Below are 18,574 nucleotides of genomic sequence, written 5' to 3'. Positions count from 1 at the left end.
TCCATTTATAAGGATTTACTTTTTCTTTATGTTTAGGTGTAATGCATACTGAACTTTCATCAGTAAGTGTTTCAAGTCATCTTCATTTTTAGTCAGGAAATTGTCATCTGCATGTCGCAGGTTGCATTCTTCTTCATATCCAGATTCTTGGATTATCACTTTGGCATACTGAAGGAATAAGTAAGGTGAAAGGATACAACACTGCCACGTGTCTTTTCCAATTCTGGACCACCCAGTATCCCCTTATTTTGTTGGAACTGCCTTTTGACCTATCAGATGATGTTACTTCTGTAAACACTTCACATAGATCACAATGATTAATCCTCACAACAATCCTGCAAGGTGCAAATTACCACCCTCATTTTACAGAAAGAAACTTAAGTTCAGAGAGGTTAACTGACTTGGCCAGGGCCATACATCTAGGATTGAATGAATGAATGTTAGCATCACAAGCAATTTTACACACATAGTAAAAAAGAATGTTCATTTCACCATATTATTTATGGTATAGAACCTGCGCTTAGCAATGAGAAAGTGCACATTTGGAAATTGTTGAAACTTACCTACACAGCTGGCAAAAGTTATTTGAGTACCTCGAAGACATTCTAGAAATAAAAAAAATATTTATGCTGCACTTTATAATCACTAATCTATGCAAATGGCTTATGAAGCAACTATAGTTTTTCTGTAATAAGGAGGAAATGGCCACACTGTGCCCAAAGAAGGCCTTGTTGTTGTTGTTAAGTACCCATAGCGACCCTGTACAGGGTTTCCGAGGGTGTAAATCTTTCCGGGAGTAGAAAGCCTCATCTTTCTCCCGTGGAGCGGCTGGTAGTTTCGAACTGCTGACCTTAAGGTTCGCAGCCCGATTCGTAGCCACTACACTACCAGAGCTCCTTAAAGAAGCCCTAGTGGAGTAGTATGTGAACTGCTAGGCTGCTGCTGCAAGGTCAGCAGTTCGCACCCACGGAGAAAGATGAAGCTGTTTGTTCCCGTAAAGGTTTATAGCCTTGGAAACTCTGTGGAACAGTTCTACTATGTCCTATAGAGACTCTATATGAGTCCGCATTAACTCAGTGGCAGTGGGGTTTTGGTCTGGGTGCCCAAAGGTTGCCACATCAGAACTTAGGTTTGCCTGACATGCTACAAAACAATGTTTGGAGAAGCAGAAAGGCCAAATACCTATGAGGTTTCCTAAAAACACAAAATAAGAGTCTAAGAAACAGGAGTGGTATAATGGCAATCTGTACATCATACCAAGACTAGAGACCTTTATAGTGAGTGAATAACATCAATATTTTAAAACATTAGAATCTTCATATGGTTAAACAGTAATACTTCTATGTTAGATTTAAATATATCAAAAAACTCCAAATCCAGAGCGAAAACACTGAAATACAGACTCAACAAAGTATACTCAGGGTACTATTATTAAACTACACGGAAAGAGAAAAGATAACATTCATCATCCTTAACCCATACATGATTCAAGTAGCCAAAATAATGGTTACAAAGTAAAAATATAACAGTGTATAAAAAGAAATCAGAGGATTAAAAATAAAGAATATGTAATAGTCCAGTAACAACACAAAAGCTGAATTGAAACAGTATGCACTTAGATACAAAAAAACAAAAGGTTTAAATTCAATAAAGTAATAATTTCTTGTTGTGAATGGATTTGGACAACTAAAACAAAAACTAAGCCAGTTAACTGTTGCTGTTGTTAAGTGCCATCGAGTCAATTCCTACCCATAGTGACCCTATATAGGGTTTCCAAGGAGCAGCTAGTGAGTTCAAACAACTTTGCAGTCTGAGACTCATTAGCCCAGAGTGCCAGACCAGGACTCAAGAAAATAGAGGCAAATACTATACTCATCCAATACGGACAAAAATTCTTGGGTCAAGAAAGAATTAAGTCCCTTGTAGGGGAAGGATTTAAGAAAATAACAATGGTTTGACAACCACCAAGAATTTAAATTTTAAGAATCTAAATTTTACTTCACTTCATAAAAGACTTCCATTTGATTGAAAGTCAAACACCAAGTTCTGGAATGAAAAGGATTTAAGTCTCAAGAAAATCATGATTTTACCCAAAAGCCAGCCATCAGAATCTGTAAAACACAATTATAGTGGAAAATAACTGTATTCTTTTTTTGTCTGAAACATGTCGGTTTTGAAATAGATTCATTCACACAGAGACAGTATATTAATTACCAACATCCAAGAAACGAAGCCCAAACCTTGCTTTTTCACTCACACCACAAACTGAATATTAAGCAGCATATTCATTTTGATATATGCTTTAAATCACCTGTTTGCTATTGCCAATCCCTGAGTTTTTGTTTGTGTGTGTGTGTGTGTGGGGGGGGTCCTCAACCTGAGTGTCTTTTGGCATTTTTACATTATTTGAAAACTTCTGTGGCATCTAGCTAACCTGTAAGTCTGTGAGTTATACTCCAAACCACAACCTTCCAACTTAGCCCCACAAACTCAGTTACTTTGTATCACACTTTGTGTATCCATACGAATAACTCAAATCTTCACTGTCATTCCAGAACTCTTGCCCAAATCCATTCCAGCACTTCCAGTACATGTCCACTTAGAAATGGCTTGTAGGCAATCCAAAGCCATAGTAATTCATGCAGTGCAATACATACAATACAGTAGTTTAAAAGAAGGAAATACAGAAACACAGAAAGGTAGGTGGGAAAGAGCATCAGATGTTTCAAAATACTGTACAAACATGATCCCATTTAGTTAATTTAACAAAAACCATTCAGAAAGATGTACAAGAAACTACACAATGGTTACCTCTGTAAAATGGGGCTATGGATGGTGGGAAAATGAGGGAAGACTCGCCATTTACGTTTCCACCATTAATGTTTTAACTTACCATGAGCATCATTACTTTTGTTTTTTTCTTTCTAAAAGTTTTATTGCTAATTGAGTGGAAGTTTACAGGGCAGATCATCAGTTTTACATTCAACAAATCATACACCTTGTTTCATTACAATAATTATACTCCCCTCCATGTACCATCAGTTAACAGTACTTTTCGCTATTCATTTTTTGTCTTTTTTAACCCTCAGGCATATATAATAATTTAAACCATCAAATGGCACATTCTGCAAGTCTGTCTTCTGGCCACCAGCTCTCAGTCCCTCTCTTTGCATAAATCTAAAGTCCTCAACTGCTCCCTCTCTCCATGTCCCCATCTCTGCTTCCATCTCTGCCTGCTTCTCTGGATAGGGTACAGCATTCCGCTCGTGTTCTTCCCCCTTGATGGTCCTAGGGTCCTCTGTCTCTGGACTGTAAGATTAACTACTCCCTGGTTTTTGTTACAAAACTATTACCTTTACAATTATAATTTCTTTTACAAAAATTCTTGTCACTAGCTGCCATTGAGTTGATTCCAACTTATGCATGCTTGGGGCTATTTTGCCAATCCATCTCACTAAGGGTTTCCCCCTTACCCTCTACATCACCAAGCAAAATGTCTACCTCCAGCAATCACTCCCTACTGATACTATGCCCAAAGCATGAAAATCAGACAATGTCCTACTGTGACCCATAAAGTTTTCATTGGCTAATTTTAGGAAGTGGATTGCCAATTCGTTCTTCTTAGTCTGTTTTAGCCTAGAAGCTCCACTGAAACCTGTTCACTATGATTGGCCTGCTGATATTTGAAATACGGGTGGCACAGCATCCATTGGAGTCCTGGTATGGCACCTGGAAGGTTAATGCATTGGACTGCAAAGTCAGTTTGAACCGCAAGGTCATCTGTTCAAGTTCACAAGCTGCTCCTTAGAAACCCTATACAGGGCCCCTACCCACTACACTGCAAAGTCAGTTTGAACTGCAAGGTTGGTGGTTCAAACTCACCAGTCACTCCTTGGAAACCCTCTAGAGGGTCACTATACGTCAGAACTGACTTGAGAACATTTCACAACAACAATGGGTAGGGAACCGATTTGACAGCACTTTGGAGTCCTGGTGTGGCGCTGTGGGTTAATGTGCCAGACTGCAGAGCTGTTTGAACGGCAAGGTCAGTGGTTCAAGCTCACCAGCTGCTCCTTGGAAACCATATACAGGGTCACTATGGGTCAGAACCGACTCGACGGCACTTAACAACAACCACCAACAGCATCCACTATCATAGCAGCATGCAAACTACCACAGGATAACAAACTGACAGACGAGTTTGCTGTTGTTGTTGTTAGGGGCCGCCTACTCATAGCAACCCTATGCACAACAGAACTAAACCCTACCCAGTCCTGCACTGTCCTCATAATTGTTACACTTGAGTCCATTGCTGCTACCACTGTGCCAATCCATCATGTTGGGGGGGGGGGGTGTCTTCCTCTTTTTTCACTGACCCGTCACTTTACCAAGCATTATGTCCTTATCCAGGGACTGATCCCTCCCAATAACAATGTCCAAAGTAAGAGAAATGATAGTAGTTATAAAAATGAGTCAATTAACAAAGAGAAACAGAACATTATTAAATCTCAAAATTAGAATTATGCACAGTAACATCCTTTAAGTCATAGTGCCTTCAAAAACGAAATCTGTCCTCTTGTAATAAGTGAAGGAGACTCTCCTCATACTGACCTTGGCTCTAAGCCAATTGTAACACAGTGGGCAATCAGAGCAATTACATACTTTATCAACTGAAAGAGCAGACAGCAAGACACTGGGTGGATGGACTTAAGACAGGATGAAATGAGACCAGGTTCCACAGCATCTTGAACCCTGGAGAATAAATCTAGAATTTGCACTGCCAGTTGCAATGAAAAGGAGGAGGGGGGAATGAGAGCAGCCCATCTCATCACCTCCTTAGTCAAGTACCTGCTCTGCAGCAATAGCTCAGTTGCTTGATTATTTAGGTGTGCAGTGCTGGCAGACAGCTGAGATGCTCACAGACTCAGCAGTTGCTATTTAGTGCAAGGCTTTCAGAATCAAAGAGAACCATTTCAGTGTTTTTATCACAGGATATAGGAATAACTACCTTGTGGAAACTGCCCACTGCACCACCAACAAACAGTTTTAGAAAAGCCTCATTACTTCTGGTTTGGCAAGTTGTTGTTAAGTGCTGTAGAGTCTGTTCCAATTCATAGCAACCCTGTTTAGGGTTTCTGAGGAGTGGTTGGTGGGTTTGAACTATCGACCTTACAGCCAGCAGTCCAGTGCTTATCCTACAACACCACACCAGTACCCCGGTTTGGCAATTCAGCAATAATAAATCAAATATTCTATCTGATGGGGTAGGGTAATTGGAAGGAAAAACTTAAAAGAGAGTAGAAGGGGTAAATATTGATTCAAAATGAATTATGTTTTCAATGGGTGGCTAAGATTTATATTTCCCATTGCTCAAATAGATACATGCACACCAATGTTCATCACATTATTATTCACAATAGCAAAAAGATGGAAACAACCTAAGTGTCCATCAACAGACAAATGGATAAACAAACTATGATATATACGTACAATGGAACACTACACAATGTTAAAGAATACTAAAGAATCCATGAAACACCTCATAACATGGAAGAGCCTAGAGGTTATTATGCTGAGTGAAATATATCAGACTACTGGTGTGGCACTGAGGGCTAATGCGTCAGACTGCAAAGTCGTTTGAACTTCAAGGTTGGTGGCTCAAGCTCACCAGCTGCTCCTTGGAAACCCTATACAGGATCACTATGGGTCAGAATTGACTCGATGGCACTTAACAACAACTGTTATCAAAAGTCAAGAAAAGGTTTACTCACTAAAGAATCTAGAAATAGTCTTAAATGGTTACCAAGAATGGAATGGGAAGGGAGAGTAAATTATTAACTAGAGTTGTTGTTAAGTGCCACTGAGTTGGTTCTGATTCATAGCGATCCAGGGAGCAGCTGGTGTGTTTGAACTCCTGACCTTGTGGTTAGCAGTCCAGTGCTTGTCGTACAGTGCCACACCAGGACTCCACAATAGACACTATTAACCTGAGTGGAGGAGAAGGCAACATGAAGATACAATAAGGGGGAGAGCAGCCACAATTTAACCAATGGCAAAGAAGACACTGGGAGGTACCCAAGAGTAAAAGACAACAAAGGTAAATACTATTACATACACAAACATGAAATAACAGTAATAATATAAACAATATTTACAAGTAGACACATAGGTAGACATGCAAAGTAAACAGATGTGGAAGGCAAATGGGACTATACCCACAAACACACATGTAGGTTTGGCAGAGGATATTTTTATGCATGCATTTACAAGTGTTGCAAATACAAGGGTAAAAAATGATTGCTACTAGGGTTCTAGTTCATACACGCACAGACTTACTCCAAACATGTCTAAACATGAGTATGTTATCAGCGGATGACTGAAAACAAGTTCTCTCAGTAATACACTTGTCTTAGTCTCATTTGGGTACCTTAATATTTTTTATTAAGATTAATTCAGTGGCTTCTGAGAGGATCTGCCGGACAAGTTAAATTCAAGGCAGAGAAGTCAGCTCAGAAGGTTATGGAGACTGTGTTTGGGGATTACCCTAAAGGACACAGGACAATCATGGGGATTTATCAGTGATGTTGTGGGTTACATGTTGCACTGCTAACCACAAGGTCAGTAGTAGGAATCCACCAGTCACTCCTCAGGAGAAAGAGGAGACTTTCTGCTCTTATAATGTTGCATCCTAGATGGTTGTTCACAAGTTTTTTGTTTTGTTTTGTTTCTGTTTTTACCCACCAACCACTCACAGGGTCACTATGAGTTGGAACTGACTCAACAGCACTTGACAACAAGAACAACTCTGTCACATGGGGTCACTATGAGTCTAAATCAACTTGATGGCACCTAACAATAACAGTGAAAATTGAGAACAAATTACATGTCTATAATTGGTGGTGGTTATGTGCCATGGGGAGCTCTGGTAGCGTAGTGGTTACGAATCGGGCTGCGAACCTTAAGGTCAGCGGTTTGAAACTACCAGCCGCTCCGTGGGAGAAAGATTAGGCTTTCTACTCCCGTAAAGATTTACACCCTCGGAAACCCTGTACAGGATCGCTATGGGTCGGAACCGACTCAACGGCACTTAACAACAACAACAACAACATGTGCCATGGAGTCAATTCCGACTCATAGTGATGCTCACAAGTTTTTAAGACCCCAGCCAGTGTTTACCAAAGTAGAATATATAACACTGTCTTTATAAATTGTTAAGCCAATTGACCTAGATGTCAATTGGTATAACATAGTCCATACATCCTCAGAAATCCTACAAAGGGTCACTATGAGTTGAAATCAACTGGATGGCAGTGGGGTTTGTTTGTTTGTTTGTTTTAAGGGGTAATTTAAATGCAGAGGAATTTTTTTCCATCATGTCAATGCACCTGCTCATTCTTCAACGGTTGTCCTGTGAGAATTTCATTGGGAAACCTTACCTCATCCACTCTACAGCCCTGATCTTGCCCCTTTAGACTTTTCTCCCCCCCCCCCTAAACTCAAAGAACATTGAAAATGAAAAACTGTCATTTTGATGTGGACAGAGAGCACAGAATTCTTTGGGAATGGGTTAGAGCAGGGGTGAGGATCCTTTTTTCTGCCAAAATTTATAACATCATTTGCTGGCCATACAAAATTAACAACTTAAAAATTAGCTTGCTATATTTGATCAAATATTTAATTAACTCATCCCTAATGTGATGGCTGGAACTGCAGTTGCTTTGGCAGGACCAGACCAAACAATTTCTCAGGCCTTATATTGCCGTGGGCCAGATGTTCCCACCTCTGGGTTAGCAAGATGGAAACAGTACCTTCAGAGGTATATAGACCAAAACTGATGATATGTCAAGAAATAACAGCTTCATATTTGATATCTTTGTTGAATAAAGGTTTTTATGGGTTTGTAGAAATACTTTTTGACTTGCCCCTTGTTATAAGGTGCTGTCCAAGGATATTGAAGAGCATACAGAGGACAAAGTTATGAAAACTTTGTAGCCATAACCAAGCACTTTCAGGGAATGAGTCACTGGGCTTGGGGACTTCTAGATCAATTGGCATAACATAAGCCACAAAGACATTGTTCTACATCCTACTTTGGTAGGTAGACTGGGATCTTAAAAAGTTTGTCAGTGGCCATCTAAGTCTTTCCTCATATGGAGCAAAGAAGAGGGAAGAAAATGAAAGATACAAGGAAACAATTAGTATAAAGGACTATGTGAACTACAACTTCCATTAGCCTGAGACCAGAATTAGATGGTGCCTCGCTACCACTACTACCCACTCTGATTAGGATCACAATAGAAGGAGGGAGAAAAAATTTTAAACAAAATTCAAAATCATAAAAAAGACCAGATTCTGATATAGACTGGTAGAAATTCTTAAGACAGTGGTCCTTAGAACACCCTTCAAGCCTGGAACTGAATCTACCCCTGGAGATCAACTTTCAGCCCAACAGGCCTATAAGATGAATGAAAACACCTGGAAGAAATGTACTCCCCAGTATAATCAACCATTTGAGTTCAAAATGGCAGCATCACCCCAAAAACAAAGCTCAGAAGGCAGTAAAGAAAGACAAATAGAAACTGGGAACACAGAGAGGAAGTGGGGAGAGTGTTACATTGAGCGGATTGCAACCAATGTCATGAAACAAAATGTGCATAAACTGTTGAATGGAAAACTGATTTGCTCTGTAAGCTCTCACCCAAACTACAATTTAAAAGTTAAGAAAAAAAATACCACAGTTCCCATGTGAGCTGGAGCAAGTTACTACCTCCTGCTATCCTAATCTCAATGTTCTTTGTAAGATGGCTTTCAATTAAATAATTTATGTATAACATTTAACATATTAATATTAATTCTCCTTACAGAGCAGATTTAAGTTATAAATCTTATTTTTTACCTTCAAAAGTCTTTGTATCATTGGGTGATAGGGAAGGCAATCAATATACAAGAGGGAGATTGGCACAGGAAAGATGAAGGTAGTAGAAGACACAGGGAAGAGGAGTGTAAGAGTTAAAGTGAGTAGAGGTAAAGTACTGTTAACTGACAGTACATGGAAGGGATTGCAATCATTGTAATGACAAAATAAGTATATGATTTGTTGAATGTGGGACTGATGATCTGTTCTGCAAACCTTCACTCAAGTTTTTAAAAAATGATTCTTTCAAAAAAAAAGAGAAAGTTCCTTTAAACACGATGTTACTACCACACACAAAATGTAAAAACATGTAAAAAATTTAATTAGTTAAGAGCAATCTCAAAAAGCAAGGTACAGCCCATCCAGAACCTTCTGAGGTGGGACATTCTCACTTGAAATGACATGCAGACCACTCCAGAGAGGCTAGAAGAACAAAAGATACTTTTGAAAGAAAGACCAGCAGAAAAAAATCCAAAACAAAAACGGCAGTCTGATTGGCTATTAGAAATACAAACAAACTGCTTGCCTGGAGCCATCATGGCAAGCAATCATATCCCTTCAGGACAAAGCCTCCTCCAAGACTGAAACTCAAAGGAGACACAGGAGCAGACATGTAAGCTTGCTGGAGACTGCATTGTCCTATACTGGTAAGTGGAAACAGGGGAAAGGCAGCAATGAAAATATAGGCTGAGTTTGACCATGTTCCAAAGACTCCCATCAACCTTGATTTGAGAGTGAGAAGAGGAAGGGCTAGTTGGTACGAAGTCTGGTGAGACCTGGAAGTTTCCTGGGCAAGGACCTAGCCATGGAGGGCTAGAGCTGAGAGTGAAGCATCCAGCTGATATGAAGAAAGGGAAGATGCACAAGAACGCCCAATCTTGCAGATAGTACCCATTTTACCTAGCTTCTGTGGCTTGATGATCAGACCTCGACTAGAGGAAGATAAAGAAATTTAATAAAGGAAGCAAGAGTACATTGCTAAAATTTTATTAACTTGACCTATACTTATGGATGTAGTAGCTCAAAATATCAACTGAAAGGGAAGGATTCTTCATATCAAGGATCAAACCTATCCCCTCTGTACACAGGATTGATAGGAACGGGCAACCTAAGCATTGAACACTTAAAATGGGGGTGTGGGCTATTAAGGCGCCAAGTAGCTGGCTTACAAGTTTCCAAGAGGGAGTTTAGTTTCAGAGTGTGTGTGTGTGGGGGGGGGGGAGTTAAAATCCTCACTGAATAGTCTTCATCTTGTCTACAGTGATCTGGTGAAAGGAGATGGGGATAGGATTCATTTGATTCACTAGTAACTGTTATTATACTTAATTGTGATTGTCACAACTGTAAAGGTCAAAATTGTGTAACAAAAAGGGGGAAGTAGTTAATCTTACATTCCAGGAACAAAGGTCCCTAGGACCGTCAAGAGGGAAGAGCATGAGCTGAACTTGGGATCCTAACCAGAGAATCAGAGACACCAGAGATGAAGGCAGAGGTGATGGCATGGAGAGATAGAGCAGCTGAGGACTCTAGACTCATGGAAAGAAAAAGGCTGTGTGCTGGCAGCCAAGAGGCTGGCATCCATAATGTGCCCTTTGGCTGTTTAAACGATTATATATTCCTGCCTGTTTAGTTTTGTTTTGTTGCATAAAAAAGGGGGGGGGGGGTTCTTGATAAAAGAAACAATCTATGATGGTTTAGGGGGAAGGAGAAAATGATTCATGTGCTACAGAGTAGAGAAGTGTTGACATGGGTGACAGGGGTGGCGGGAGACACAGGGAGGAATGCAGTAGTTGGAGTGAATACAGGTAACTCGTAATCTCTCTCTCTCTCTCCACCCCCTCACCCCAATGTCTCAGAGACTCTCTGAGTCTCTCCGAATGTCTCCGAGTCTCTCTCTCTCTTTCCCTCTCTCCCTCCCTCCTCTCTCTCTCTTTAAATATATATGTGCCATGGAGTCAGTTCTGACTCATAGCGACCCTGTACAGTGTTTCTGAGGCTGTAAATCTTTACAGAAGCAGAAATCCTCATCTTTCTCGTATGGAGGGGACTGCAACCATGTAATGAAGCAAAGTATATGATTTGTTGAATGTAAAATTGATGATCTGCTCTGTAAACCTTCACTCAATTCACACACACTAAAAAAGCAAGGTACACCTGCTTCTTAATTACCAAACAGACCAACAACTGGTGATAAAAGAATTTTCAATTTAAAGAAACATTCTGGAACACAGTTTAAGGGGTATTAGTCATAGAGTTCCATCAGGAGAAACGATTCCGGATACAAGGAAAAAAAATGGAAGAATGAACTGCAAATGTCAAGGATACAGAAGTATGTCCCAGTCGTGGAAGCTAAGGGAGTCTACAGAAGTATGAAAGATAACTTGCAAATTATATTTCTGTTTAGAAACTCCAAATTCTAAAGCAGTTTGTAAAAGCAGACATGAGGAGACTTGGAGAAGGTCCTGCCTACACAGAAAAGACATTGAGTATTGAGTGGCTTGTTGCTGTTAAGTGCCTTCGAGTCAATTCTCACCCATAGTAACCCTATACAGGGTTTCCAAGGAGCAGCTGGTGAGCTTGAACCGCCGACCTTGCAGTTCAAACAGCTTAGTTCCCCTCAAAACAGTCCCGAATAAAACTCCAACATCAGGAATCAATACTGCTCACTGACTCCCACTAAGTTCTGCTATGTGTAGGAATTCACATCCTGTGCTTAACAGGGTTTTCCTACGTGCAAAGTGCAGCTTAACTTCCATGGCTGAGGCTCTTTCTGGGCTACCTGCGGTTTAGCTTGTGATCCTGTTACTTCTGTTACGTGACTGTCGCTGCCATCCAGCACTTCTTTCATGGAACAACTCAATATTCATTTGGGGAAACCGTCTGGTGACTTCAGGCTCACACTTGAGATTTTCCGAACAGTAAAAACTAGTTTGCCTATTACGCTTAGTTAAAATTTCCAGAAAAGATTTTCCAACATGGTGCAACATTCCCCCTGTGGTACTAGGAACCCAAATCAATACACGTGAAAACCATAATAATTAATACAAATTTGTAAGGCTGGCTTTTCTCTATGCTAAATTACATACTTTACCTGTTGGTAATCCAGTATTTATATAAAGGCTGCATTTAACTTAGTTGTTTGTCAAACAGCATTATTCAAATCACAAGTATGGAATTAAAATATATAAGCTACTTAACCATACTCTCTTAATAGAGTGTACGTGCAAACATAATCCATACTAAACTGATAAATTTCGTAGTATTAAATTAAGTCATTACTGTAGACAGACATCACCATTAACTGTTATTGGAGCAATCCTTGTTCTGTGTTGTTCCAAACACCAGTCACCATGTTAGCATTAGATGTGTGTCACAAATAGATATGAATCTTAAAGGCCCATGAAATCAAATCCAAATACAAAATTCTACAAGGCTCAGAAACACATGTGCATATAAGATAAAATTCATTATTTGGCTTTTTAGCTCAAAGATCCCTACCCAAAAATCTACTTGTTAAAAACTGCAAGCCAATGAAAGGCCAGTCCATATTACATACAGAATCTAAGTTTTAAACCAGTAACTCTCCATTGTAGTTGCACATTAGAATCATTTGTTTTTAGGTGCTATCGAGTAGGTTCTGACTCATAGAGACCCTCTGCACAACAAAACGAAACACTGCCCAGTCCTGCGCCATCCTCACAATCATTGTTACACTTGAGCCCACTGTCGCTGCCATTGTGCCAATCTATCTTGTTGGGGGAGGGGGGATCTTCCTCTTTTTCACTAACTCTCCACTTGACCAAGCATAATATCTTCTCCAGGAAATGGTGGTGGTGGTTCTGTGCTGTGGAGCCAGTTCTGACTCATAGCAACCCTGCATAGGGTTTCCAAGGCTGTAAATCTTTACGGGAGCAGAAAGCCTCATCTTTCTCCCACGGAACAGCTGGTAGTTTTGAACTGCTGACCTTAAGGTTACCAGCCTGACTTGTAATCACTACGCTAATGATCCCTCCTAATATATGTCCAAGGGGTCCTGGTGTGGCGCTGTGGGCTAATGCATCAGACTGCAGAGTCATTTGAACTACATGGTCGGTGGTTCAAGCTCACCAGCAGCTCCTTGGAAACAGGGTCGCTATGAGTCGGAACAACAATATATGTGCAAAGTATGAGAAATGGATCATTTAAAAAGCTTAATTATATACAAGTATAACCAATATATAGTGAGATTGGCCCAGGATCTGGCAGTGTTTCGTTCTGCTGTGTATAGGGTCGCTATGAGTCGGTACCGACTCGATGGTACCTAACAACACAGAGTGTGGCTCTGTGGGTTAATGTGCTGAACTGCAAAGTCTGTTTGAACCACAAGGTCTGTGGTTCAAGCTCACCAGTCGCCCCTTTGAAACCCTATACAGAATCGCTGTGGCTTGGAACTGATTTGACAGCAGTTAACAACAACAACTGCCATCCAGTTCATACCCTATATATGAACCCCGGGTATGGTGCTGTAGGATCAGCACTGGACTGTAAACCACAAGGTCGGCGGTTCAAACTCACCAACTGCTCCTTGGAAACCCTATACAGGGTCGTTATAAGTCGGAACCAACTCAATAGCACTTAACAACAACAGCAATATCCTATATATACTTCCTGGTGTAGCACTGTATCATAAGCACTGGACTGCTAGCCACAAGAGCAGCAGTTCAAACCCACCAGCCACTCCTTGGAAACCCTGTACAGGGTCACCATGAGTCGGAACCAATTAGACAGCCTATATACATACACATACATATTTATGTGTTATATAACAACAACATATATACATACACATACATATTTATGTGTGTGTGTAATGTTGGTATGGTGCTGTGGGTTAATTTCACTGGTAAGCTGGGTTGAACCTCAAGGTCAGCAGTTCAAGCTCACCAGCTGCTCCTCAGAAACCCGATATAGGGTCGTTATGGGTCCAATCAACTAGACAGCATTTAACAACAACAATATATATTCATGTATGCACACATACACACCAATGTCCAGGACCCAGCCCCGGAGATTCTGATTCCATTGATTTGACAGGGCTCTGGCATCAATCTTTCTAAAAGCTCTCCTGGTGATTCTAATATGCAGTCAGGTAGAGACCGAGACCCACTACTTTAAACAAACACAACCTTTTACAACAATAATTACTCTGAGGCTGATAAACATGTTTTTTTACTTTTTAATGAGATTTTATAAAAACTACTCAACTCATTCTAGAGTTTCTGAGTGACTGTTACTTTGCATACACTGTGTTAAGTAGTAAAGATGCAAAAGAGGTGTTTCCTGCCCTCAAGAAGCTCCCTATTAGCTAGGTAGGGAAACCCATAAATAAGTAACTGTAATTAAATCTGATAAGTATTCTTGAGGCGTAAGCAATACAGCATGCCTCACTAACTTGAATGTCATCCTTGAGCAGGGGTTATACTGCATCATTCCAATTTTAGTATATGTCCGACTACTGCAGTAAAGTCATGTTACAGGGTTGTTGTTGTTGTTAAGTGCCGTCGAGTCGGTTCCGACCCATAGCGACCCTGTAGTACAGGGTTTCCGAGGGTGTAAATCCTTACGGGAGTAGAAAGCCTCATCTTTCTCCCGCGGAGAGGCTGGTAGTTTTGAACTGCTGACCTTAAGGTTCGCAGCCCGATTCGTAACCACTACGGTACTTTTACCTAAATACTGAGGTAAATGTTGTGCCTACACAAGATGAGAAATGGGTGCACAAAAACGCTATACCAAGAAAGCAGGTGTTTTTGTTTTAATTTGTATGACTCATCTAAAATTTCCACCATGTAACTTTACTGATTGTACATTTATGTGCACATTGGCAAAAGATACAGTAAATGATCACGATATAATTATCCAGTAACCTGTGTTGGCATAATACTGTCCTTTTCAGGCAAGACATTTTGGAACTACAGTAAGGTCTCATCATTGGCGATTTGTTTCCGTCGTTTGAAAGATGTATATGGGAAAATGTTATGGAAAAAATGGGCATTCTAAGGAGCTTCTGAAAGACTTTCAAAAATAAGAAACATAGGGGGAAAGTTTGAATTTTTAAAAAAGGATGATATCCTCCCAATATTCATAATGAATCAAATGATTCTCTCAAAGTATTAATAAGGGTTAAGGCTTCAACTAAGGAGCTCTGGTAGCTCAGTGGTTACAAATCAGGCTGCTAATCTCACGATCAGCAGTTCGAAACTACCAGATGTTCCACAGGAGAAAGATGAGGCTTTCTGCTCCCGTAAAGATTTACAGCCTCGGAAACCCTGTACAGGGTCACTATGAGTCAGAACCAACTCCACGGCACATAACAACAACAACAAGGCTTCAACTAGTGGAAAGAAAACGTATATATTCCAAATAACCTTATACTCTAAAATTCTTAATTGTATAAGACATCCTTCTCAACCAAGGGAAAGAAAACACACTAAATTAGATGACTATTTATGGGCACCAAATAAGGCCTAATAGATAGTAGGTATATAGGTGGGTGAGTGATTGAGTGGGTTGATGGGTAGGTGGGTAAGTAGGTGCATAAGTGAGTGGGAGGTCAATTGGTCTTAGCAAAATCTATTTCTAAATACCTTAACAAAAATCTAAACCTATAAAGACCATAACAACTTGTGATACTAATTTGGTATAAAAGGAAACCAAAATTCCATAGGACCTAAATAGGCATGAACACAAAGCGGGCATTTCCGAGGCCTTTCTGCTGAAATCCAGAGTCACATAGATTTTAAGTTAAAAGAATAGGCTGCCAGGGGGGCCCTGAAAGAAAATCTCAAGTAAATTTCAATTTGCAGATCAATATATGCTGGGATTATTTACTGGAGAAACCTCCAACCTTTACACAGGGTGAGGAACACTGTCATTGCATTCTTTACCACCAAGGCCACCTTGGATTCATTAGTTCATGATATGGCATATTATCTATAGATGGCACTGACCAAGTCAGATGTTTGTTTATAAGATCTGAATGAGATTTGACAATTCACAGGTAATCATGGAGTACATATCACCTCAACATTTGTTTGCTTCCCAGTCTCATGCAGCTCTGCAACAACAGAAGATGGCTTTAGCTCCTACCAGGAATGATTCCTAAAAAGATTCAATCCTTTAAAAGTCAGCAGAATCCTGACTATGTTCAAGTAAAGCTGCTGATCACCTCTTTTCAAAAGGAAACCTATCAATCGCATCATTGCTCTTTAAAATCGTTAAATAGTCAGAACTAGTTTTCAAAATGGATTAAAGGACGCCTATCTCCAGTCAACATAATAGAACACTTTTATCTCACCTTTTCCAATTCTGACTTTGCTGGTTCATTTACACCAGCTATAACTAAGATGCAACAGACATCATTCACCCCACACACAGTACATTTTGGTGCTCTGGGGAAACACCTAATTTACCTTCACTGGCTACTCCTAAAAATGGTGGGGGGGAGGATACAACCAAGGGGATTTGGGATCTATTTGTCTCTGTAAAACTGTGATACTCATATGTGGTTTTTGAGCACCTGACGTGTGGCTAGACTGACTGAGGAAATAAATTTTAAATTCATTTTACTTTCCATTCATTTTAAATTTAGAAAGAGATAGGAAAATTCTGTTATTGGAAAACTTTTAGGTATGCTTCAAACAACTTGAGCGTGTAAATCCGCTTTTTCAAAGAGAAATTCTATGAAACCTAAACACAGGTCAAAATTTTCTGATGGAAATTTAGCTTAGGATCAGCAATGAGATGTACTGTTGGGAAAAAAATACACACCGAATTGCCAAGATTTAGTACTAAATAAAAGACACAAAACAGCTTATGAATCATTTTTATTTGGGTTACATGTTGAGATGATATTATTATTCTGGGTTCACTGTTAAAATTCATTTCACCTGATAGTTTTCACTTGTTTAAAATGTGGCCACTAGAAAATGGAAAATTACATCTGTGGATCACACTGCATATCTTTTGGGCTGAGTTGCTCAAGAGCACTTCCACAACCACTTTACCAAGACACATTTGAATATCCTTCTAAGTAGACAGGCTGATCATGTAACAATAGGGGCAAGGAGTAACATGTCTTCATATCAAATGGGTCTGAGTAAAGTGTGTAGCAAGCTCTATTCACAATTTCACCATCCAAGGCAACACTGTAATATCTCAATATGGAAGATAAAAAGGAGTTTTCAGCACTTAAATTGAAACTGAGTACTGCAGACAAGTTAAAAGTCAATTACTCTAAGGTCTTGGTTTCAATTTCTAATTGCAGACCATAAAGTAGACAATAAAGCACTCTTCCCAAAAATTTAAAAAATGCAGTAAAATATTTCATTGATAGCTTTCTAGCAACCCCTATTAAATAAGCCCAAAAAAAATTACTCTTAAATCTTATCTCCCCAACTTCTAAAGCCACAGAATACACACTGAACTAGGAAATCAACTTCAAATTGCCAGCATTTCCCTCACACGCAAATTAGCAGGACTGTGCACTTGGAATATTGTTTAAGAAAAATGAAAAGGAAACTATTCAAAACAGATTTAAGGAATGGACAATTAGATGAGTAACTGCAGATTTAATTCCCAATCAGCACTGTGATTAATCTGATTCCCTGCCTTTCCCTAGTGAAATTATACAACACAGATGAAAGGATGAGCATTTGGACTGTCAGTTCTATATTCTAGACCAGCCCGGTGACTCAAAGCAGACAGCCACGCCAACCACCATCCCAACAACAGTCAAGGGGAGCCTGGAAGACTGATTTAACAGTCATTGCATAACGAGGCATTAAAAATTCGGATGCACCGAACTCTTTCCATGTTTGTCTACACAAGGTGAGGAATCTGTTGAAACTGAATGCACCCGGTCTGAAATGACCCCCTCCAATCCGGGCATGGGGTGAACACAAAGGCATCTAATATCCTGCACAATAGGCACACACCCCACAATTTAAAAACCTGGACACACTCTCTCTTCACGCAAGCGAAAGAAATACAAGCTGCTCTTTTCGTTAATGGTCTGAGCTACATAACAATAACCTGAACTGTTCCCAGGAAGCAACTATAAAATCGGTTCTGCCACGTCCCAGTGCAGCCGTCAGAAAAAAATGCAGGCAGCAGATTTCAGCTGGCCCCAAGCCTCATGGGGTGGCCGACATCGGCGAGTCTGCTCAACGGATTGCTGAGAACCCCAGACCCCCGCCGGACAGGAGGTCCACGTCCAAGTCCAGAAATGCTCGAGGGTGAGGAAGACTAGGGGAGGGAAGGCAGAGGGCAGGCCCCGAGTGGGTGCGGGAAGACCCGGGCATCACTAAAATGCATTTTTCTACACTCCCGCTCCCTCGCGTTGGAGACTTACTTGCCGATCACCTCGCACAGCTCGTACACATCCTCGAACAGCACGTCGTCGTCGGCCATGGTCCGGAGGGGGCAGTGGCCGCAGCGTGGAGGGCTCCGAAAACGGGGGTGGGGGCGCCAAAGAGCTCAGTGCCCGGCCCCGGATTCGCCTCCTCCCCTCAGGACCCGCGAGCCCTCGGTGTTGAGGACGCTCGAATCGGGCCGCAGCAGCTGCGAGGCCCGCAGACTGCAGCTCCTGCTCTACGGGCGACCGCCCCGGCGCGGGCGGCGGGG

The 18,574-nt window shown here is 40.7% G+C and overlaps 1 protein-coding gene across 4 annotated transcripts in view; it reads right to left on the bottom strand.

Moving 5' to 3' along the window:
• The window catches only part of CASK (calcium/calmodulin-dependent serine protein kinase (MAGUK family)), a 548,810-nt gene extending 530,428 nt beyond the window's left edge, over window positions 1–18,382 (bottom strand). For 2 of the 4 annotated variants that reach the window (XM_006864260.1, XM_006864259.1), the window contains exon 1: window positions 18,303–18,374. In XM_006864260.1, coding sequence (XP_006864322.1) covers window positions 18,303–18,361 — 59 coding nt within the window. In that variant the 5' untranslated portion in view covers window positions 18,362–18,374. Of the gene's footprint in view, window positions 1–18,302 lie in introns of all 4 variants that reach the window. The other 2 variants (XM_006864257.1, XM_006864258.1) reach the window with 2 other exon arrangements.
• Window positions 18,383–18,574: the final 192 nt, after the last annotated feature.

The sequence above is a fragment of the Chrysochloris asiatica genome, unplaced genomic scaffold (genome assembly GCF_000296735.1).
Source record: "Chrysochloris asiatica unplaced genomic scaffold, ChrAsi1.0 scaffold00062, whole genome shotgun sequence".
Classification (NCBI taxonomy): domain Eukaryota; kingdom Metazoa; phylum Chordata; class Mammalia; order Afrosoricida; family Chrysochloridae; genus Chrysochloris; species Chrysochloris asiatica.
This window is presented reverse-complemented; position numbering and strand designations above follow the sequence as displayed.